The 23,548-nt window shown below is 39.6% G+C and overlaps 1 protein-coding gene across 1 annotated transcript; it reads left to right on the top strand.

Moving 5' to 3' along the window:
• The first annotated feature begins 9,979 nt into the window (after positions 1 to 9,979).
• On the top strand, positions 9,980 to 10,417 carry LOC117340596 (uncharacterized protein F54H12.2-like). Its single transcript, XM_033902360.1, has one exon. The coding sequence runs from the start codon at positions 9,980 to 9,982 to the stop codon at positions 10,415 to 10,417; it is 438 nt and encodes a 145-aa protein (XP_033758251.1).
• Positions 10,418 to 23,548: the final 13,131 nt, after the last annotated feature.

The following is a 23,548-nucleotide window of genomic DNA, read 5'->3' as shown; positions in this document are numbered from 1 at the left end:
TTACAATGTAATGATGTATATATATATATATATATATAGTTAATACTGAACACACTCTGACACTCCATTCAATATATCATACTAGAATATCAATACAAAAACAGTTATTAATTATGTTTGCATGACTAAGAAATGCACTTTCATACTAGCCATATCCAGCAAGAGCTGTTGACATCTCATGATTAGCATCACGTTAAAAAAAAATAGCGTAGGCAGTATGAAAGTTTCCTTATTGCTTAGACGCCAGGCATAGGAATGTGATACATGCTGTTATAAAGCTAGTATTAGTCTCTTAAAACTATTAAAGCGATATTTCTTTTTAAAGATAATTTATATGATTTTCAAACTCTATTATCGCTTGTTTCTATATGATTTACCATAAATACTTCATGATAATCAGACTATAAGCGCGAGGCATAAATATTGCAAGTTGCAGTTGTTTACCTCAAACCATACCGGAAGTAAATAGGATCTCCTAGTAAATAGACTGGAAAGGCGGAACGTTAATTCCGGACCAGGCTAGTATTGGCATATTAAGCCTATTAAAGCGATATTTCTTTTTAAAGATAATTTATATGATTTTCAAACTCTATATCGCTTGTTTCTATGCGATTTACCATAAATACTTCATGACAATCAGACTAAGTTGCAGGTTGTTTACCTCAAGCCATACCAGAAGTAAATAGGATCTCTTAGTATATAGACTGGAAAGGCGGAACGTTAATTCCGGACAAGGCATCTCGTTACCTAGATCTATCTATACCGCACTGTACTGATATACAAAAAAAAAATGTATTTTGATTGATAAAAAAAAAACATCTGTGATTTTAATATTGGAAAGGGAGAATTAAGGTTAATTCCGGATCAGACATCATTACCTAGATACAATTATGATCTATACTATACATGTATTTTATTAATAATAATAATAATAATAAAAAAAAATCTGCGATTTAATATTTAAGAGGGAGAGTTATAAAGGAATAAAAAGGATACTGAAGAAGAAAAAAGGAACAAAGGTATAACTGGTCAGTTTACACAAACGTTTTGGGTAGCTCTACTGGCTACTGATTTTTTTTTTTTTTTTTTCATAAAGTATTTGATACAAATTCACCGGGCAAGGTCACTGAGATTGCAATATTTTTTCCAAATCTTGATGGTCATTGACTTGGAAGATTCTGCCGCTTTTGTTTTTAATTTTAAGTTTACCGTTCATAGACCATGTTGATGTTATCTGTGGGTGTTGGTAGGCTTTCTTAAGCAAGTCCTGATTGTATCTGGTTAGATCTTCAGTGATTACGATACCAGTAGACTTTAGTTTGGAGCTTTGATTATCGCGAATTTCGTGGTTCTGCGCAAAAATTTGCATATAATGTTTCTATGTTTTCCATGTCGGTATGGTCCGAGCCTGTGTGCAGTGTCCACGTCAGTCTCCCTGATGTCCAAGTTTAGTTTTTCTTTACATAATTGGATCACTTTCATAGTAGTATTTTGTATGGTTTCACTTTCATCGGTGTCTTTTAGACCAGATACACGTATGGAATTGGATCGTCCATGTTGTTCTAGATCGTTGATGGCCTTAAAATTGTCCCAACTTTGACCCTCTATAGCACAGAATCTTTGTTCTTGGTTCTGGGTTTGTTTTTCTATTTGTTCAATGTTTTTTTGTAGAGTGTCCTTGTTAATATGAAGGTCATGTATTTCTCCCTTTAACTTTTCTACTTCTTCTTTGTGTTCTTCCTTAAGAATGCTGATCTGTTTAGAAAAATCATGTTGGAGCCTTTCTACTGCCGATTCAAATTTTGCTGTCTCTGCTTTGAGGTCTCCTATTTTTACAACTTGTTGCAGCAAGGCCTCTATCTTACCGAGTCTTTCATCAATTGCAACATCTTTGTTTGTCGCACTTTTTTCCGTATATTCAAATATGGTCTTTTGGTTTGATTCTGCTCTAAACTTTTTATCTCGTTGTTTATCTTTTTCTTTCTTTTTTGATTTTGAGTTTTTGTTATTTTGTGAGTCGGGAGTACACTCAAAGCCACTACTGTCTGATTCTTGTCTTACTCTCTTCGGTGTGGTGGACTCTTCGATTATTTTATTAGCCGTAGTACTAGCCATAGCGTACACACACAAAGGTCCAAACTTTATTGTAGCTATGACAGGTAAAAAGTCGTGCAGGTGCGATGTCTATTTATAGCACCACTATAGCTGACACTGAATACCGTCTATTGTTGGAAAGAAATCTTCAACAAATGCATTTAAAAGAGGTTTTCAAAACACATTTTCAGTCTCTCCGTTGTAAGCGTTCCTTAAACTTCATATAGGCGAAAGTTCATGGGAAATATTTCTCTAGAAACACTTACTTTGGCGAGGGAAGCTGAGCCGAAACAGTCCACGTCTGGTGTTATCGAACGTGACGTCCCTATATCTTAATTGAAAAGTTATTGATAGACACAGAGGTCATTCAAAGAGCACAAAGATATTAAAACCTGTTGTTTCGTTAAGGTAAGTGTCTTCTGCTTCCTTGACGACTTGTCTGACGACTTGTCATTTCCAAGAAATGTCACGTCCTGACAACGAGAACAGGAAAGGTGACTGCGGAGTCATCATACAGGGATAATACCATCTGCTACAGCTTAATACAATAAAGCTTGTTCTAATCTTAACCTATGTTAAGGAAGATCCTGCCAACTTTCTTAACGAAGAAAACAGACAGAAAAAGAAACGGACGACAGACGCCGCTTCATGGAATAAGCTCACTGGACCTTCGGTCCAGGTAAGCTAAAAAAAATCATCACAGTGTTTGATTACTAATATAATGTATTACAATGACAATGTAACAGTCGTTTTTATAGTGCATGACAGTGCAACAATCGTACCAACAGAGAATGACGGTATAACAGTCGTAATTATAGTGTGTGACGGTGTAACAGACGTTATCAAATATTGTATGGCATTGCAACAGTCGTTATTGCAGTGTATAACATTGTAAGTCTTTATTATAGTGTTTTACAGTATGACAGTACTAGTGTAACAGTCTTTTTATAGAGTATGACAATGTAACAGTCTTTATCACACCATTGTCTCTGATATCATACATTTTGACCATGTGATACTAGTGCTGACCGCGTTGTCATATCTTTGCCCGTTTTTACAGCCCAGGCCGATATCACGTCATCCGGATTTTTTACTTCGGACAAGTTACTTCACAGCGGCGTTGACCCAACTCAAAAAGTGAACTCACAGGCCATAAGAATGTAAACTCAATTAATCATTATCCCAGTGCTTGGCTCGAGCAACAGATGCAAATGTCTGATATATTATCTAGCAACAGTGAATCGGTACCACCCCAAGCTGAAGTGGATGAAAACTATGACCCTGAAGACCAAGATCTTATTCTAGCTTCACAGGGGATTGAAGATGCTTTGTTCATGAGACAACAAACACTAACAATGTTATGATTCCCATCACTGAAAATGTTACAAATGTAACCAAAATTCTATGCAACAAACTATTTCTGGACAAAACGATTACATCCTCGGTTCTACAGCCGGCTCGATTCTAGCACGAGCCAACATTTCTGTGCAAATAGCTTTCAATTTTATCAAACAAAACTAAAGAGAGAGAGTTCAAGTCATAGATTCAGATAGTGACTTATTCTTATGTATCTTAAGAGAGACTATATTCTTGTTCTCATATTAACACAGGACTAATTTTTGCGCCAATGACCATTGTTTTACTTTTACTGAAGTTGTTGAATTCGATTAATTTCTTTTTGTTTTCCAAATGTGTGATGAAAAGGTTATGATATGACAATTTTCATATCACACATTTTATCAGCCCTTGACCTGATATCAGCCCTTGCGGCCTCCTGTATGAGAGTGTGGCGGTCGTTATTGCAGTTGTATGACGGTGTAAAATTATGTGTCGTTAAAATAAATAATGTCATATATTAATGACGGCGTACTGCTGAGGCTTGTCTGCTGATCTAAAGAAATAATAATGTGCAGTCACAACGGGGCAAAATGTAAAATTGTGTGATCGCATAACATTAGACGATGTGCGATGTGCGCACGATGTCTGCACGGTGCGTGAAATCGGAAATGGTCATTTGTGCGATATAATATAGACTTATGAATTGATTATGTGATAGTGTACATGTAAAATTTACGGAATGATTGTTACGGATACATATATGAAAAGACTTTTATTTTACTATCACAGCTTATTACCTTCGTTTTTGGAACAATTAATGCAATAATTTAAAGAATAATTTTTATAATTTGCCAGAACGTCATCAAAGGTACCAAAGATTCAGTTAGCTTGTTGTCGAATATAACTATTAAATTGTAAAACGCCCTGAATCTTAAGAAATCAGCAATAAATAAACTAAACATAGCTAATAATGATAGATTATATTAAATGGTTATAACAATTACATTCATTTTAAATATTTTCATTAAAATGAATTAATTATTTATACCAGGTAGGTCTTAGTTGCATAGCATTATAAGAAAAAGTTACGGTCCAAAACATCATAATAAAACCATTATACAACAAACACATGAAATTTGAATATATCAACAATTTGAATCAAACTAATATAGTCCTGACACATGAACATAATTACTTACTAGAGTCCAAGTTCAAAAGTATCTCTGAAGTCATGTAAGCTTCAAATACCTGATAATACTAAAATAACAACCACTCAATCAAGTACATCACGTACACCGAAATTATACTCACGATCCAATCATAATTGAAATGATATATACTTGTAAATATGTATCAGGAAATTTCTCTGGAACTGTCTTCATAAAAATCATATCAAAATTTTTAAAAGTCATATAAAAAGGTATAAAATATGAAATCATGAAAAAAAAATGAGATAAAATCATGTTTGAGTCATGTAATATATGTAATGGAAATGATATAACATGCCGAATATCATTAAATCGACCTTTTTAATGAAAAACAAAACAATTTTAAAATCGAACTCTGAATGTCGTATGTCGTATGTTGAGTCGCTGAACATTTAAAATTTCAATGTTGTATGTCGTATGTTGAGCTGCTGAACATTCAAAATTCCCTCGATGGCACGATATGATTTTTTTGAATGTTGAATGTCGTATGTCGAGCCGCTGACATTCATAAGTTCCCTCGTTGGCTAGTAAAACGCACGATATGAATCTCTGAATGTTGAATGTCATATGTCGAATGTTGAGCCACTGAACATTCAAACTTTGAATGTTGTATATCGCATGTTGAGCCGCTGAACATTCAAAATCAAAATCTGAATGTCGTATGTCGTATGTTGAGCCGCTGAACATTCAGAATTTGAATATTTTATGTCGTATGTTGAGCCGCTGATAATTCAAAATCTGAATGTCGTATGTTGGGCCACTGAACATTCAAAATCTGAATGATGTATGTCGTATGTTGAGCGGCTGAACATTCAAAATCTGACTGGCGTACGTCGAGCCGTTGAACTTCAAAAGTTCCCTCGTAGGCTAGTGAAAACAAATGATACGCCTTTAAGGCCCGAGTGTTGTGTGATTACATGCGGTACATACGAGTAATACACTTGCGGTTTTGTAAGGTAATATGCGATTTGGTAGTATATATAAATGTTGAACATTAAGATACAGACATCCTCAAAGGTAAGAGAAAATCGTTATTCTTTTTTTTTTCGAGGTCGTATTGTTTGAAACATGTCAAAGTAACTTTTGAAAATGCTATTAATACATACACATAATTTGAAATCCAAACAATTAGTATTAGCGTCAACAAAGAGTTTTACATGCGCATGTAAGAATATTTTCTCGATATCTTTTTCGGTTTTTTTTTCGTATAATATTAGTTGAAACGGCTGGAAGCACAACTATTTGTTTTGAAACGGTTACAGTAACATATCTTCTAAGATCCTAAAATATGTTAATCGATTGTTTTAGGTAACGTTTATTGTGGTTTACAAATGCATTTAGTTCAATAACTAACTTTGAGTAAGGTATTAGTAAAGGTAAAATGGGGATGTTTAGCCTTATTCCAGCCTTATTCCTGCCTTATGGCAGGAATAAGGGCAGGAATAAGGTAGGAATAAGATAGGAATAATGGCATGAATAAGGTAGGAATAAGGTATGAATAAGGGCTGGAATAAGGGCAGGAATAAGGTAGGAATAAGGACAGGAATAAGGTAGGAATAAGGACAGGAATAAGGTCGGAATTAGGCAGGAATCAGGCAGGATGAGGTCACATTAAAGTCAAGCTACGTGTTCTATAAAAGATATCATTTAACCAGAGGTGTTCAGTTGATACTCCATGGCGCAAAGACAGATAGACCTCGTCAACTGCGGAAACATCGACGTCTGCGAAGTCTCTACTAGAAGTATTACCTGTCGTATAGGATTAACGCAGCAAGTCGTCGTTAAGAAGATCAAAGGTAAAGTGAAAGTTTGTTTACGTGAGGAAAACAAGAGTTTACAAATCACAGGTGACTTCTTCCAAAAAATGCTGTTTCAATCGGAGAGCCTACAGTGCGTTTATTCATTTATGGACAATGGCATGTGAAACGGACAGTGTTTGTCACAACATCAACGAAATAAGACCTCAACATCCATTGTTGCTCAAGTGTAGTAAGCGCTTAGATACATTTTCTTACTGGCCGAAACACCGCTATCATTCACCATATCAACTTGCAAATAACGGATTTTTGTACACTAACATTGGAGACTGTGTTACTTGTTTTATGTGTGGTGTTTCGTTAAAGCATTGGACCTATTTTGACGATATCAAAACTGAACACGCAAGGTGGTCAAAAGATTGTCTTTACCTTCAAATGGTGTTTGAGTTTAAGCACATATCCCTAGATAACTAAGAAATGGATGTAAACACAGAGTTAATCAAGAAACGACTGCGTGATTTTTTATTCGAAGAAATCGAGGAAAAAGCCTACAGAAGGATATTGAAAAATTTGTTGTGTCTGTCTTGTGCCTATGCTGTCAGATCTAAGATCACCAAACTTTTTGTATGTGTTGGTTGTGAGGAAGGGTTAGCCAATCAACTGGGACATAGTTGCGTAAGGCTTTCCTATGACGATGTGGTAGATTTATATTTCAATAAAGCATTGACCTTGACAAATCATTTGGAAGTAGAAAAGACTTGGTGTGAATCCGCCCTACAGTCGTGTATCCCTTCTGGATCGTTACAATGTCTCATGCAAGACCGACGTCTGCGTAATGGTGCTTACGTCATTGAACACTATAGCTTGAAAATAAAGAAATACGTTAAGACGATAGGCGCTGACGAAAGTCGATTGTTTACATAAGGATGAACAGTGCTAGCAATTACTCAGTTCATAGACACATGTCAAGTCATACGGATCGACTGGCGACGTTCTTACGGTGGCCTTATAAACTTTGTCCATATCAGCTAGCTCGTGAAGGATTTTTCTATGAAGGTTTAAGCGAATATATTACATGCTACAAGTGTGGTAAAATTTTGCAATTCAAAAACTTTGAAGTCAAGTGTTGTTATTCTACCTCGACACAACCTTTGTAGAGTCTTTAATAATGGAATCGTCAGATTGTATCAGAATGGGCAATCTTTTAAAACTGGTGTATGCATATCACGTTAGGAAAATCATAGAAGAGCGACAATGTTGTATAAAGGACGTCTTGGAAAGTGTAGATGACGTGAAAGTGATACGTGACTTTATTCGAGAAACTCTAAACTCAAGCATTCCAAGGAGTGTCAGGAATGTCTTCATATCACAGTTATGTAACGCTGAATGGAGAGCTAATGAACTCAAAACGCAGAAATGGAAAGACGATGTTTGTCAAATGGTCATGTCCATGATTCGTTTAGAGAACAAAATAAAAAACAAAATGTTATAAAATGAATTTTATTTGTAATAAAAGAACATGTACACTATATTTGTTTTATTTTCATCATGTTGACCGAAGAGGAAAAGAAGCGAATAGACGCAGTGTATTACGACTTTAAGAACGGCGGTGCATTTCTCAGTCCCACAAAAGTTCATCAGATATTGAAATCACAAGGCTATAAATCGCCAGGTCTTTATAAGGTCAGGCGATATATACAAAGTCTCGACGATTACAGTTTACAGAAGCCTCCAATGCGTTCATTTAAGAGAGCACGAGTGGAAGTGTCAGGTCCTTATGAGCAATACGATGTCGATCTTGCAGATGTTTCCTCGCTATCAAAGCAGAATTCAGGTTATCGATTTCTCCTCGTAGTCATTGACGTGTTCACTCGTTTCTTATGGCTTGAGCCTGTAATGACAAAAACAGCCAGAGATGTATTAGATGCATTTAAAAAGATCATCAAAACAGGAAAGACGCCAAAGCGCATGCGCAGTGACAAAGGAGGTGAGATAAACAACAGACAAATGAAGAAATGGTGTGAGGAACATGATGTGCACTATTTCACCAGTCAGAACGAAACCAAAGCTTATTATGCAGAACGGATAATCAGAACGCTTAAGACGATGATGTACAGGTATTTCACAAAATATAGAACGTACCGATGCATCGACAAATTACAAGATTTTGTTCACAATTACAACGCTACGCCTCACAGGTCTTTAAATGGACTAGCACCAAAAGACGTAAACGATTCCAACAAAGCCGACCTATTTGCCTATTTATATCTTAAGAAGAAACCAAAACAAAAATTAAAATCTGCTAAACTAAAAAGAAACCCTTTTAAATTGAAGATTGGAAGTCTCGTGAGAACTTCTCATTTAAAGCAACCTTTTACTAGAGCTTATCAACAACAATGGTCTTCCAAAATTTTTAAAGTGAGCGGGCGATTTCTACCACAGAACATTCCACAATATCAATTAGTCGACCTCCTTAACGAGAACATCAAAGGAAACTTTTATCAGTCTGAACTGCAAAGAGTGGATAAGGACGAAAATGAACTATGGTTCATCGAAACAAAACTGAAAAAGCGTAAAAGGGGAGGTCAGATCGAATGGCTATAAAATGTGAAGGATGGCCCTCGCGATATAACCAGTGGATTGCCGAGAAAGATATCAAAGACGTGTAAGATGTCACACTACGTAGTCATCCACAGCGATAGGAGTCATGCTTATTTCCCCGATAACAATATCGCACAGTTTCGATCACATTTTCAATCTCCACTAAATCTCAATGGGATATGGAAAGTAGCGCTAGTAGACATAGTCCTACCACCAGCTACATCAAAAACGAAACAAAACATTTACTTACACAGTGACATATGCGGAGAAACTTTCGTCGATGGAGAAAAGGAAAGCCTCCTCCGAGTGGTGACAGCGTTGAAAGTGGGAAACTGGTCCCAGACATTCGACAATCCATTCTACGTCCCCGTGAGAAAAACTGAAATCAGAGACATAGAAATTAGTATAAAGACCGGCAAAGGAGACCCTGTTTCATTTCTTAAAGGACGAGCAACGGTTACACTTCACTTTAAGCAGTTTCCGTTCTAAACATGAATATTTCAAAAATGTACGTACCTAACGTGGGAAAGTGATTAAAATATTACCAAGATGTAGTACAGGGCAAGGAAAATGCTTATACAAACAACGTTAACAGGAACGTAAAACAATGGGGCGGTGGACTATCGCAGAACTCTAACGAATTTATGATTCCCATAGATAAAAACACTAGCGAAGGAGAAAAGTCTTTACCGGCTCGAAATGTCGATATTAACATGTTGTCACCAGCGCAGCAAGTGGTCGAGCAGGCTAAATCTGAGCTTAAAAGGCAAAGGCGCTCGTCCAGTCGTCATTTACCGGCAAAACGTCGCCGTGTTCACATCTCCAGACGAAAGCAGCTGAAAAGACATAAATCGATTAAAAAAAGAGGCAGAGCAGGAAAAGACCAGCAAAAAAGTCAACAAAGAAGTCAACAAAGAAGTCACCTAAGAAGCGTCATATCAAAAATTCTACAAAGAAGACCAACAAAAGTCTCATATCGCAATGGCTACGCTAAACAAGGATTTTTTCAGAGAAGCACAACCGTCAGAATTGGCCTTGTTCGACCTCCCTCCGACACAAACGGCCATGGAAAATGTATATTATCAAGATGTGTTACCCATTTCACAAATTAGCAGCGATTCGCCCATCGAATTCATGGTTTCCGGTCAAAACGGATTAGAATTGCTAGATTTGAAAAACAGTCTCGTCTATACAAAAGTTAAAATCGTTAAAGGAGATGGCACTGCAATAAGCGATATGGAAGATGTGGGACCTGTAAATTTACTTTTACCTGCTTTGTTTACGCAAGTGGATGTGACTTTACAAGGGAAGACCGTCGTATCGACAACAAACCATTATGCTTACAAAGCTTACCTCCAAACTTTATTGAAGTATGGCAAGGACGCCAAAACGTCACAATTGACGACACAGCTATGGTAACAAGACGATGAAGGTAGCATGGACGCAGATAGTCCCAGAACAGGTTCTAACAATGCACTCCTCGACAGAGCAAAACGATTCGAAGGAGGGAAGGTGGTGGACATGGTGGGACCACTATAACACGATTTGTTCCAGATGGACAGGTATCTGTTAAACCAAGTTAATGTCAACGTGAATGTCAGGTAATGTCACGGCGGATTATAAGGTCGTGCTTGAAGACATTCGACTACGCGTGAGCAAAGTCAAAGTTAACCCTGCCGTCATATATGCCCAGAGCCAAGCCCTCGAGCGGACTAATGCTAAATATCCATTCACACAGACTCTCAGTAAACAGATGACCATTCCAGCAGGTTCAACCAATTTCACCTATGACAATATATTCCAGGGTTTGAGACCGAATGTAGTCGTAGTTGGATTTGTAAATGCTACTGGCGTATCGGGTAGCTACGAACAAAATCCATGGTTCTTCCAATCTTACGACATTTCATCCATCGGACTTTACGTTGATGTTATACCCGTCGGTGGTAATCCCCTAAAGTTAAAGTACAGCGACAATGGAGGACAGACTGTCATTCCAGTACTGAGGAGCATGTTACAATCTACCGGCAAATGGTTGAGTGATAACGGGCTGAATTTAGAGAGAGACGATATCGGACTGGGCTACTCCCTTTACACCTTTGATATAGAACCGACATTCAGAACGAGTCAGTATCTTACCTTACTCAAGCAAGGAAACGTGAGACTGGAGGTAACGGTTGGGACTGTGCTAGCGGAAGCTGTATCTTGCGTTATCTACTGTGAATACCCTGGTTACTTCGAAATCAACGCTGCCAGAGACATCATATCACCATGAACACTCGTCAACTTCTCCATGCGATACATTCGGATTCTGTAATGAGAAAAGTAGTCAGTGGAGTGTTTGCTCGAGATCAAATACCTCGCGAGTTCAATGAATTCCCCTGTGGCTTCATTGTCAACACGGACTCGAGCGATCGTTCGGGAAAACATTGGCTGTTTTTTTTATATGGAATCGTCTACAAAAAAGGAATTATTTGATAGCTATGGTCGCTCACCAGAATAATATTCATTTAAAGCAAATGCATACAATGATAAGCGATTACAAAGTAATGCTTCGAATGTTTGTGGTCAATATTGTCTGTATTATCTATTGAATTGATGTAGAGGTGTATCTATGAGCACTATCGTGAATCAGTTTGGAAATAACTATATAGAAAACGACCATTTCGTTTATGATTTCATATCAAATGCATTCCCATGTCATATTAATTCTTGTTATAATGTTCAGAGTTGTTGTGCTGTAAATAAATACTTTAAATAACCAAGTTTTGTCTGTTGGTCTTCATTTCTTATTTGAACGATGGAGTGGTACGTCAACGAGAGTCTAGTCAAGTTTCAGTCACCGTGTAGAATTATGGCATGTGGAGCAAGCGGAAGCGGAAAGACATATTTAACTAAACATATATTAGAACATGCCGACGGTATGTTTAGCAAAGCACCCATCAAGATCATTCTCTGTTACGACACCTGGCAGCCCATGTTTGATCAGTTACGTAACAATCTTGGAGAAATAACATTTCATCAAGGTCTACCAAACGAGGACCAGTTTGAAGAGTGGGGGGAAATCGACGGTCACAAGTTACTAGTGATAGACGATTGTGTGGCAGAAGGTGTAGACAAGTCGGCACTTAATGAAAATGTTTTGCGTAAAATCTCACCATCAGAATTTCACAGTCATGTTTTTAGTACAAAACGTTTTTCAAAAGGGAAAAGTCATGCGAACGCTCAGTCTTAACACGCAATATTTCATCTTATTCAAGAAATACAGAGATCAGTCACAAGTGGAAGCTCTCGGATGACAAATATTTCCGAGACAGAATGTCTATTTTAGAGAGGCCTATCAGCTATCTACAACAAAAAGATTTGGTTACCTGTTAATTGACGTTTCTCCTTCACATCTAGACGTAAATATAAACGGCGTTTCGTCTCCATTGCCTCCACTTCGAAGTAGAATCTTGCCGGGGGAGGATACCGTGTTGTACTATCCTAAAAAATGAAATGTTTGCTCGAGTTTTGGTTGATGGCTTCAGACAAGCAAAAGAAATTGGTTTTGTTAACGCTATCCGATCAACAACTCAAGTTTTTAACAGAAATTGTATACAACATTGCAACGGATGACATTTCTATACCCGAAGAAGATAAAAAGAAGCTGTCTAAACATAAACTGAGCATACTCCAAGTGTTAGGCGAAGGAATAAGTCGACGTCAACGACGGTAGAGATTACTAGCATTAAGCTAGATACTACCCATATTTTTCGTGAACTACTTGAAATGGCAAGAGAATTAGTGTTAATACCAAAAGCAAAATACGAACGTCTATTGTCAAAGTCAGCAATGGATGACAATTTTAAAAATGAGGACAATACCACTGATAACAACAACATCACTGAAAACAGTCAAGCAGAGGTCATAAGAGAAAAGGAGCGAACAAAGGAAAAGCCAGACGGTCACGAAAACGTCATCGCTGAAAAGCCAGACGGTCAATCTAAGGTCATTGCCGAAACGCCTAGCGATCAAGAAAATGTCAGACGTAGTACATGTCGAAACAAAGGACAAAAGGGCGGGCGGATGTATATCAGAGATACACCGGAACAATTCATGCAGAACACTAAACGTAAGTGGTTGTCCTTTAAAATTTAGTCGACTGAGCATGCGTCAACAAAAAAGGCGCAACATATAAATTCAGGTATGTGACTGAAGTCGTCAGAGAGCGGACAGAAACTCGATCATGGAGGGCGGATTTTTGTCGGATCTTTTGGATAAATTTGCGCGGGGAGACGATAGTGCGAAAAAGCAGCTTGATGAGTTAAAGCGAAAACTAGACAGTCTAGATGTATCACCACACAAAAAAACAGAAAACGGTAAAAGATTCCTACAGAAAACACGTAAAGGGTCATTACGTTCAACTACCATGTAATGTGTGTGAAAAATTGTTCAGTAGAGCGGATAATCTAAGAACGCATGTCAAATGCGTCCACGGACAAGTACAAAAATTAGCATGTGAGTATTGCAATTAGACATTCACCACCAAAGGCAACCTTAAAGCACACTGCAAAAAATTTCATAGTCACTCAACTCACCGTCTTCCATTTCCTATAGCGGGATCGTCACACGTTCAGTCAGCGCAGTCCCCGCCGGATGTGAACCCATCACCACAGTCTCCGCCGGATGTGGAACCGCCAGCGGTATCTTCGCCGGATGTGGAGATGCCGCAGTCCCCGCCGGATGCGAACCTGCCACCGCAGTCTCCGCCGGATATAGTGTCTCCACCGGATGTGGAGATGCCGCAGTCTCCGCCGGATATGAACCCACCATCGCAGTCTCCGCCGGATATGAAGTCCCCGCCGGATTAGAACCGTCACCGCAGAAACCACCTGTAAGAAATACCCCACATCAGTTTTAATGGATCGGCAAATGTGAGAAACATTTATCCCGATGACAATGATCGTGTGGTATAGACGGAATTCTCGTCGTCTGCGACTTGGTCTGTCAAGTAGCTTAGGCTAATCGGACGTTTTGTGGCAAGTGACTCTGTAGTGGTTTTGGTTCTTACTAGGTGTACGTACCCTTAGTCGCGATGTTAGCCGTACTCTGGGGGGTTCAGCCTAGGGTTTTCGGAGGGATATCGTGTCTAGTTTGACATGTGTCCGCTTCGGGTTGTTGTTGCGGCCATCTTTGGAGATGGGCCGTGCTCAGCATGTATCGAGTGCTGTTATTGGTCGAGGCACCGGCGGTGGAGCCAGTCGCTGGGTCTCATAATTAGGACGCTTTGAAAACAGGGCGACTCAGAATAATGAAGCTAGTTTAGCCCCTTATGCTTTGAAAACAGAGCAGACTAATGGTTGTTGTTAGGCTCTTTTAGAACATGACACGCTCGGAAAAGTGAGCGTTTACATTATTTACGTAGGTTTAATTCAGGTACGCTCTGAAAACAGAGTGGTGGGTTGGACTTTAAAACACGTCAGCTTTGGGCTGGAGTTAATTAAGGAGTCAGTGATGTAATATTAGGATATTAGTACTATTTGCCTCCACAGTTATGTAGGTTTCGTAATGTTTGACATGTAGTCTTTCCACAGGGAATGTGGTTGGAAGTAAGGCCCGTCTCGTAGGCTCAGCTATGTATTCTTAGTATTAGTTAGGAGTTATAGACACAGCTTTGTCAAGTCACAAGTTCTAGGGACAATGGTTGGTGTGTAATCTTAACTAAGGTATTGAGTGAAGCACCTGCACGGTGACTGTTCCAGCCTCTATGTTAACATAGGTCATATTTGAGTTCCCATTTTTCCTAAGTTTATTTATTGTTTATTTTGTTGGTATTTTATTTAGTTGACTATTTTTCTACTGGCTTTACACCTAAGTTTTATTATGTTGAACTTTATTTTTGGTTATCTACAACTTTTTGTTACTTGTTGATTTATATACAGGCTGCCTCCATGAAACATAATTAAACTTGTAAAACTTATACTGGTGTTGTTGTGGATCTTTCCTAACACTTCGACTAATCCGGAGGAAGAACCGGAAGGTGAGACCGGGAGTTGACTGTTAGCCACGGTTAAAGTTCTATTTTGTAAAGTTTCGGCCTTGTACAACAGTACATTCTAAAAAATAACACAACGCGAAGTATTTTGTGTGGCAAACTCTCGTCTCCTGACCCCGCCTACTACATATTTTGGTGTCGTGACCAGGATTAGTCGTATTAGTGAGGAAAGATACTCAAAAAGTTCTCTAGAAATCGGGAAAATGAATACTCACATAGAGACAGACTAAGAAGAATATTACTTGGCAAGAGAAGGCCGTAGAGAGCTAGGGTTGCTAAGTAATAGTGAGGAAAACATGAGCTCCATGCAATTTCAAGATAACTATAGGTTGGGAAATTCCTCAGACTCTCTGTGCTCAGAGGCTGTTGTGTCTCCCATACGTGGTAGTAATACTTCCCAGTTATGTACCACATAGCCGCCCTAGACATGTGAGGTTTGGTACAACCGTAACCAGTACACCAAAAACCTCGAGGGAAGGGATTCTTGTAAGTAACACCCCAGGGTATAGTAGTGATGGATATAGGGATTACCAGGTACTCTCGGAAGAGCCTGATAGCTCTTTACTACAGTCTCCAAGTTTAGAAAACAGGCCTTATAGGGAATGGGTTTCTGAGACAGAAACCGAGAGCAGTTATGAGGGAGATGTTGAAGAAGAGAGTATGTAAAGAAAACCCAGGGGTAGGGCTAGACATAAGGGAGATAGGAGTATGGCTGAGGCAGTGCCACGTGCCACGTATAAGCCATAGATTTAGACCACGCGAGCATCAGGACATAGCGCATAGAGGGAGGACATGTAGGGTAGCAAGAAAGGAAAAATTTCCTGATACGTTTGACGGAAAAGCCAGTGACTGGCAGGATTATGTTATTCACTTTGAGCAAGTGGCTGCATGGAATGGGTGGGATGACTCAGAGAAAGCTCAGCAGCTGAGCATGAGTCTGAGAGGGATAGCTCAAAAGCTATTAAGTAATCTCACAGTGGGTCAACTTGGTGATTATCAAGCAATTAAGAATGTCTTAACTCAAAGGTTTAATCCCAAGGAACGCAGTGTTGCTTATAGATGTGAATTTAGAAACAGGCGACAGGGAAAGGATGAAACAGCCTCAGACTATGGTTATAGTTTACGTAGGTTAGCATTGTTAGCTTACCCAGAGGTCCCATATAGTTCTTTGGAGTTACAGGTAGTTGATCAGTTTGTAACTGGGCTCAATTGTTTTGCTCTGCGTAAAAAGGTCACATTCAGCCACCCCCACACACTAGAGGAGGCTATCTTTTCTGCTGTTGAGTATGAAGCTGTGGTAGGAAGTAAAGGGAAAACTGATGATTCTCAAGTTTGTGCTGTAGGGGTACAGGAGAAAAATAATAGAAAGCCCAAAGGAAATGGAGAGACAAAGGGGGAGATCACTATGGAAACCATTTCAAAAATGCTTGATGACAAATTGGCAAAGTTAGCTTTGCCACAAAAACGAGGATGGACAGCAGGTCCTAATGAATGCTTTTATTGTAGACAGGAGGGTCATTTTAAGAGAAATTGTCCCGTTTTGGCTGCTAAGTTAGAGAGCCAGAAGTCCACGAACGAACAACAGAGTTCGGTAAACTAGGCAGGGTTGAATTCGAGCCCGAGAGTTCAGCCCTTGTAGGCAAAACTGCAGCACAGCAGGGGCTTCAGGAAACTTCTGATAGAAAACAGGAGGCAGTTGTAGGAGAGACTGTGATAAGACTAGGTAGTATACAGTCTCTAGAGACATGCTTGTATGCTAGGTTAAGGGCCAATGACAGGGGTTGTAACATGTTAGTGGATACTGGGTCACCAGTTTCGATAATGTCCCACACCAGGTATCGCAACTTAGGATTTAGTTCTGCGGCATTGACAAGGTATGAGGTGAAGTTAGTGTCGGCAGACGGGAAAAAGTTAACCGTGAAGGGGCAAGCCACCATAGAGTTCAAGTTGGGGTTTCAGTCCTTTCAACAGACTTTTGTTATAGTAGAGTTGGAGACTTTGGATGGGATATTGAGCATAGACTTCCTAAATAGGTATGATGGTAGTATCCAGGTAAGACGACAGATACTAAAAACCAGTCAAGGCAAGGTCAAACTAGTTAAGTTGAAAACCTACAGCTGTTCTCATATTAGGGTCGACAGTAAAGTTGTTATACCTGCCCTCACAGAGAGATTAATTGAATGTCAGGCAGACCGTCCTCTGATGAGTCCTGAAGGATTTGTAGAACCGACAAAGCAAAGTCGAAATAAAGGAATTTTGCTGGCTAGGAGTTTAGTAAAACCGCAGTCCCCTTCCATTATTGTCTCCGTGGTGAACTTAGGTGAGAAAGATGTTTGTTTGGAGCCTAGAACTGTTGTGGGTAGAGTGCAAGCAGTTAACTCTGTGAAGGTAGTTGAGAAGGGGGATAAGAGTAAAGAGAGTAAAGGGAGCTTTCTGAACCTGGTTCCTCAGTTAGGGATAGGGATAATGAGCTTCCTGAGCATTTAAAACCCCTGTTAGATAACTGTTCTGACAAACTCACTAGTGACCAGAGGGAACAAGTTTCAGGTTTGTTGAGAGAATTTAAGGATGTTTTTGTGAATGATAAAGGTGTATTTGGGCAAACAAATCAAGTCACCCATAAAATAGACAGAGGAAATGCAGCCCCTGTAAAAATACCTCCTCGTAGAGCAATTCCCGCTAAAAAGCAACTTATAGAACAGGAAGTTGAGAAAATGTTGGAACAGAATATTATAGAACCCAGTCAAAGTAGTTGGTCCTCCCCAGTGTGTTTAGTTACCAAAAAGGATGGGTCCTGTCGGTTTTGCGTTGATTTTCGTCGTCTAAACACACTCACTCGTAAGGATGCATATCCTCTTCCAAAAACTGACGAGGTACTGGAAAATTTGAATGGTGCTGAATGGTTTAGTACACTTGACTTAGCAAGTGGCTACTGGCAGGTTAAAATGGACAAAGCAGATAAAGAGAAAACTGCATTTTCCACTCAAGTGTGTGCTATTTCGCACGGAAGTCTCATTCCTAGGTCATAGGGTTTTATAGGAAGGTGTTAGTTGTGATCCAGAGAAAACCAATGTCATAGAATGTTGGCCACGTCCTGAGAGCAAGAATGAAGTAAGAAGTTTCTTGGGTCTGGAAGGGTACTACCGTAGGTTTGTCCCAGAATTCTCTGAAGTTGCTGCCCCATTAACCAGACTTACTAGGAAAAGGGTAGAGTTCACTTGGAACGAAGATTGTGAGGTCTCATTTAAAACTCTGAAATAGAAGTTGTTAGAGGCACCCATTCTGTCGTACCCTGACAATGACAGCTTATTTATTCTGGACTGTGATGCTAGTTCCTTTGGTATGGGTAGTGTTTTAAGTCAAATCATTTCTGGGGAAGAAAAAGTAATCGCCTATGCAAGTAAAACCTTGAATCAAGCTCAACAAAATTACTGTACCACGAAACGTGAACTTCTAGCAGTAGTAACATTCGTAGTTCAGTTTCAGCATTATTTATTTGGACAACAATTTATTATCAGAACTGACCATGCCCCACTCATTTGGCTTGAAAACTTTAAGAATGCAGAAGGATTACTAGCTAGATGGCTAAGTATCATTGAAATATATGATTATGAAATTCAATATCGAGCTGGTCCAAAGCATAGAAATGCTGATGCATTGTCCAGGCGACCAACTAGGAAATGTGGACGCACTGACTGCCCAGACTGTTGCGGGACTGTTCACCATGAAACTTGTGTACAGAACTTGGAAAAGGGGAGACAACTCGTAGAGCCCTCGAGTAACAGCAACTGTGAACAGTCTGCAGAGCCAGTATGCTCCATAGCTCAGACACCAGAGAATCAATGTAATTGGTTACATGTGTGGACTAGAGATGAGTTGTTAGAGTTACAGACCAAGGATAGTGGGATAGGGCCTATTTTAGAGCTTAAGAAAAAGTCTGATACAGCCCCAGGGGAGAATGAGATCCAACACCTTAATAGTGATGCTAAAAGTCTGTGGGCTCAGTGGGACATGTTAAGGCTAGAGAATGGGTTGTTATATCGCCGCAAAAAGTTGGGTGAAACAGAGTATGGAATGCAGCTAGTTGCTCCTCTAGAGATAAGGGACACAATTTTTGAGCATTTGCATACAAGTCGTACTGCGGGACATTTTGGACGGGATACGACTGTAGAAAGTGTAGGACGCAGATTTTACTGGCCAGGTATGACAGACACTATAACTAGGTGGTGTAAATCATGTGACCTTTGTGCAAGGTGTAAATCAGGTCCAGGTCGGGGTACATCTGCTTTAAGACAGTTCAGGGTATGCAGTGTGCAGCCGTAGACATTGTTAGCCCTTACCTAGAAGTACAAATGGGAACGAATACATTATTGTATTTGGGGACTATTATACCAAATGGAAAGAAGCCTTTGCTGTTCTAAATCACCAGGCCCTTACAGTAGCAGACAAGTTGGTCACAGAAGTGTTTTCTAGGTTAGGTTGTCCTTTACAGCTACACAGTGACATGGGTCGAGAATTTGAGAGTATATTATTTTCTGAAGTATGCAGACTATTGGTCATTAAAAAGAGTCGTACCACCTCTTATAGACCTTCATCAAACGGGTTGGTTGAAAGGTTCAATCGGACATTAAAGCAAATGTTGTCAATGTATGCCCATGAGGAAAAACTAGACTGGGATGATCATCTTCCCTTTATCTTAATGGCTTATAGGGCAAGTGAACACAAAAGCACTGGCTGTACACCAAATCTAATGATGTTGGGTAGGGAGGTAGATCTCATGGTAGGAGGGGCCCCAGAGTCACAAACAGATTTTTGTACATTAGAGTATGTGGAATGGTTGAAATCAACCATGCAAGAAACTTTTGTGTATGCCAACAAACATCTAGATACAGCTGCAAAGTCTCAGAAACAAACATACGACCGCAAACTAAAATCAAGGGAGTTTGAACAGGGCACATGGGTGTGGCGCTGGTATCCCCAAAAGGCAGGTCAAAAACTGGAACTAGGGTGGACAGGTCCATATTTGGTATTTGAGAAAATCTCAGCACTTACCTACAAGATACAAAAAGAAAAACAATCAGCAGCAATTAATGTTCATGTAGACCATTTGAAACCATACGAGGGTATCAGTACTCCGCAAAACTGGTTAGAACCACATGTGGTGGATCCGGCTCCTCTGGAGATGTCTGAAGGCCATCACTCAGGTGAAGGGGGAGGTAACTCTTCGAGTGATTCATCTTCAGAAGAGCCGGACATCATTCCTGAACAATTATTTAAGTCACCAGTGAAAACTCGGGCACGGAGAATGATAAAGCCTAGGGAAAGATTCTCCCCATAAAGTTAGAAAATAATTATTTTTGGTAAGCAGAGAAGAAACATTCTGTTTCTCCTATCCTTTTCTTCGGCAAAACCCTGTAAATAGTTTTAGCTCAGGATAATATGGCAGGAATAATAAAAAAAAAAAATCCTGTGTTTGTGGTGTGCAACAGTTAATGAAAATTTAGCTAAATATGTTTTTGTTATTATGCTGTAAATATAAATTTGCATTCCAATAAGGCGACTACAATTTTTAACTGGCTGCGCAGAATTAATGGTTGGAAAGGCAGCCATAGCTTAAAGGAATGCTGAGGAGGTTGAAATCCTCCTTTAAGTTAAGTATTAATTGTTTAATCTGTTAATAACTGTACAAAAAGTTTTAAAGATTTTCTTTCTATATGAAGAAAGTAGTAAAATGTTAAGGCCTAATAATAAAAGTGAGGTGTCTGTAAGCCTGGTTAAAAACTATGTGTTTGCCAGGGGTTTTTTTTTTTTTTGAGGGGGAAGGGGATAGGTTAGCACTACTGTATATATATATGTCAGCACTGTGAGTAGCTACACTGCAGTCATAGTTTTAGAGGGAATATTGTGCTGACTACAGGGAACATGGAGGCAGTAATGGTAAATTAGGGCAAGGGATGTGTTAGGGTATGTTGTGAGCAATACATTTGCTTGTTTACATGTAGGTAGGATTTATATTTGTTTTGTGTGTGTGCTTCATCGGGAACTATGAGTAGTTTCATTTTAATTTCAGGTATTATTTGATACAAGGTAAAAAAAAAATGAGTGATCCCCAACTGTTGGATTTGTTGGCTGATGCCAAAGAGCCGGAGGAATTCCGGACGATGGAAAGGCCTCTGTGGCCTACAGCGGGCATGGCATGCCCAGTGGAGGGGTGTGTGCCCCAAGTGTATGGGAGGCTGGGGGCCTACCTCACTCACTGGAGCAGGTTCCACTCTCCACCCGCCAGGCTGTATGAGTGCAGCCGCTGTGGTAGGAGAGTGCGGGGGCGTCCAAGGGGAGTGAGGCATATTAGACAACACCACCAGGGCCAGGGGGAGGTAACAGCGGTAATAGTCCCCAACAGGGAGTACAGATCCCCAGGAGACATTCTACCCCCTAGACCAGGGAACATGAGGGAGAGGGAGTGCCAGAAGGAGGTGGAGGAACTGGTGGAGGCAGCGGCGGAGGAGGTCGAGGACAATGTACTCGACCTACTATAATTATGAATTTTTGGACATTTGGAAAAAAAATCTATCTTTTTCTTCAGTTTATTAAAAAAAATATTTGTGTTTCCTTTCTAGGTACGCTCCCGCGCTCGCGGGAGTAAAGAAAAAAAATGTCCATTTCCAGTCATACAGATTGTAAATTTATTTATAGGCTTCAGTAATTCACTTCATGTTTTGAGCATACATGTGTATTTCAAACACTTGAATAGCCTACTTTGTAAAGGTGTAAAGCTTATACTTGGGTTCATCCAAACGTATTTGGACAAAGTTAGATTTTGAGAAAACTTACTTTGACCTTTTGGTGGGAGGTGTGTGGTATAGACGGAATACTCGTCGTCTGCGACTTGGTCTGTCAAGTAGCTTAGGCTAATCGGACGTTTTGTGGCAAGTGACTCTGTAGTGGTTTTGGTTTTTACTAGGTGTACTTACCCTTAGTTGCGATGTTAGCCGTACTCTGGGGGGTTCAGTCTAGGGTTTTCGGAGGGATATCGTGTCCAGTTTGACATGTGCCGCTTCGGGTTGTTGTTGCGGCCATCTTTGGAGATGGGCCGTGCTCAGCATGTATCGAGTGCTGTTATTGGTCGAGGCACCAGCGGTGGAGCCAGTCGCTGGGTCTCATAATTAGGTTCACTGGGGTCACGAGGTTACGGGTATAAAAGTCGAGCACGTGTGTGAAATTGTGCCTTTCTGCCGGAGAATTGGTGAGTTGCAGTCGGTTTCCACAGCATTTCTGACGCTTTGAAAACAGAGCGACTCAGAATAATGAAGCTAGTTTAGACCCTTATGCTTTGAAAACAGAGCAGACTAATGGTTGTTGTTAGGCTCTTTTAGAACATGACACGCTCGGAAAAGTGAGCGAGCTTTCGGCATGTTTACATTATTTACGTAGGTTTACTTCAGCTACGCTCTGAAAACAGAGTGGTGGGTTGGACTTTAAAACACGTCAGCTTTGGGCTGGAGTTAATTAAGGAGTCAGTGATGTAATATTACGATATTCGTACTGTTTGCCTCCACAGCTATGTAGGTTTCGTAATGTTTGACATGTAGTCTTTCCACAGGGAATGTGGTTGGAAGTAAGGCCCGTCTCGTAGGCTCAGCTATGTATTCTTAGTATTAGTTAGGAGTTATAGACACAGCTTTGTCAAGTCACAAGTTCTAGGGACAATGGTTGGTGTGTAATCTTAACTAAGGTATTGAGTGAAGCACCTGCACGGTGACTGTTCCAGCCTCTATGTTAACATAGGTCATATTTGAGTTCCCATTTTTCCTAAGTTTATTTATTGTTTATTTTGCTGGTATTTTATTTAGTTGACTATTTTTCTACTGGCTTTACACCTAAGTTTTATTATGTTGAACTTTATTTTTGGTTATCTACAACTTTTTGTTACTTGTTGATTTATATACAGGCTGCCTCCATGAAACATAATTAAACTTGTAAAACTTATACTGGTGTTGTTGTGGATCTTTCCTAACACTTCGACTAATCCGGAGAAAGAACCGGAAGGTGAGACCGGGAGTTGACTGTTAGCCACGGTTAAAGTTCTATTTTGTAAAGTTTCCAAAGGAAAAAACAGTACATTCTAAAAAAATAACAACGCGAAGTCTTTTGTGTGGCAAACTCTCGTCTCCTGACCCCGCCTACTACAATCGTATGGATTTATTGACATTTTTGTCCAATACTCGAGAAGAAATAAGGAATCATTTAACAGACGTGTGAAACTTTAAGTGGAATCAAGTGGTACCTGTGTATTCAAGTGGAATTCGAAAGGACAGACAAGGATGGTAACGTTCAGCAATCCTTTCCTCATTTTAGAAGTAATAACTATATTTACATGCCTAGTGACAGATTTTCTGATAGTGAATTGAACGCTTCGTTTCAGAAAATGTTTGCCTCGTTTGAGGAATTTATTCACAAAGGATCTAGTTGGATTTTAAAAACAATACTGAAATTAAGTGTAAGTATAGTCAATT

This window comes from Pecten maximus, chromosome 13 (assembly GCF_902652985.1).
Source record: "Pecten maximus chromosome 13, xPecMax1.1, whole genome shotgun sequence".
Classification (NCBI taxonomy): domain Eukaryota; kingdom Metazoa; phylum Mollusca; class Bivalvia; order Pectinida; family Pectinidae; genus Pecten; species Pecten maximus.
This window is presented reverse-complemented; position numbering and strand designations above follow the sequence as displayed.

Coding starts and splice junctions, on each gene's coding strand:
- LOC117340596 (XM_033902360.1), top strand. CDS start 9,980: ATGGCTACGCTAAACAAGGATTTTTTCAGAGAAGCACAACCGTCAGAA.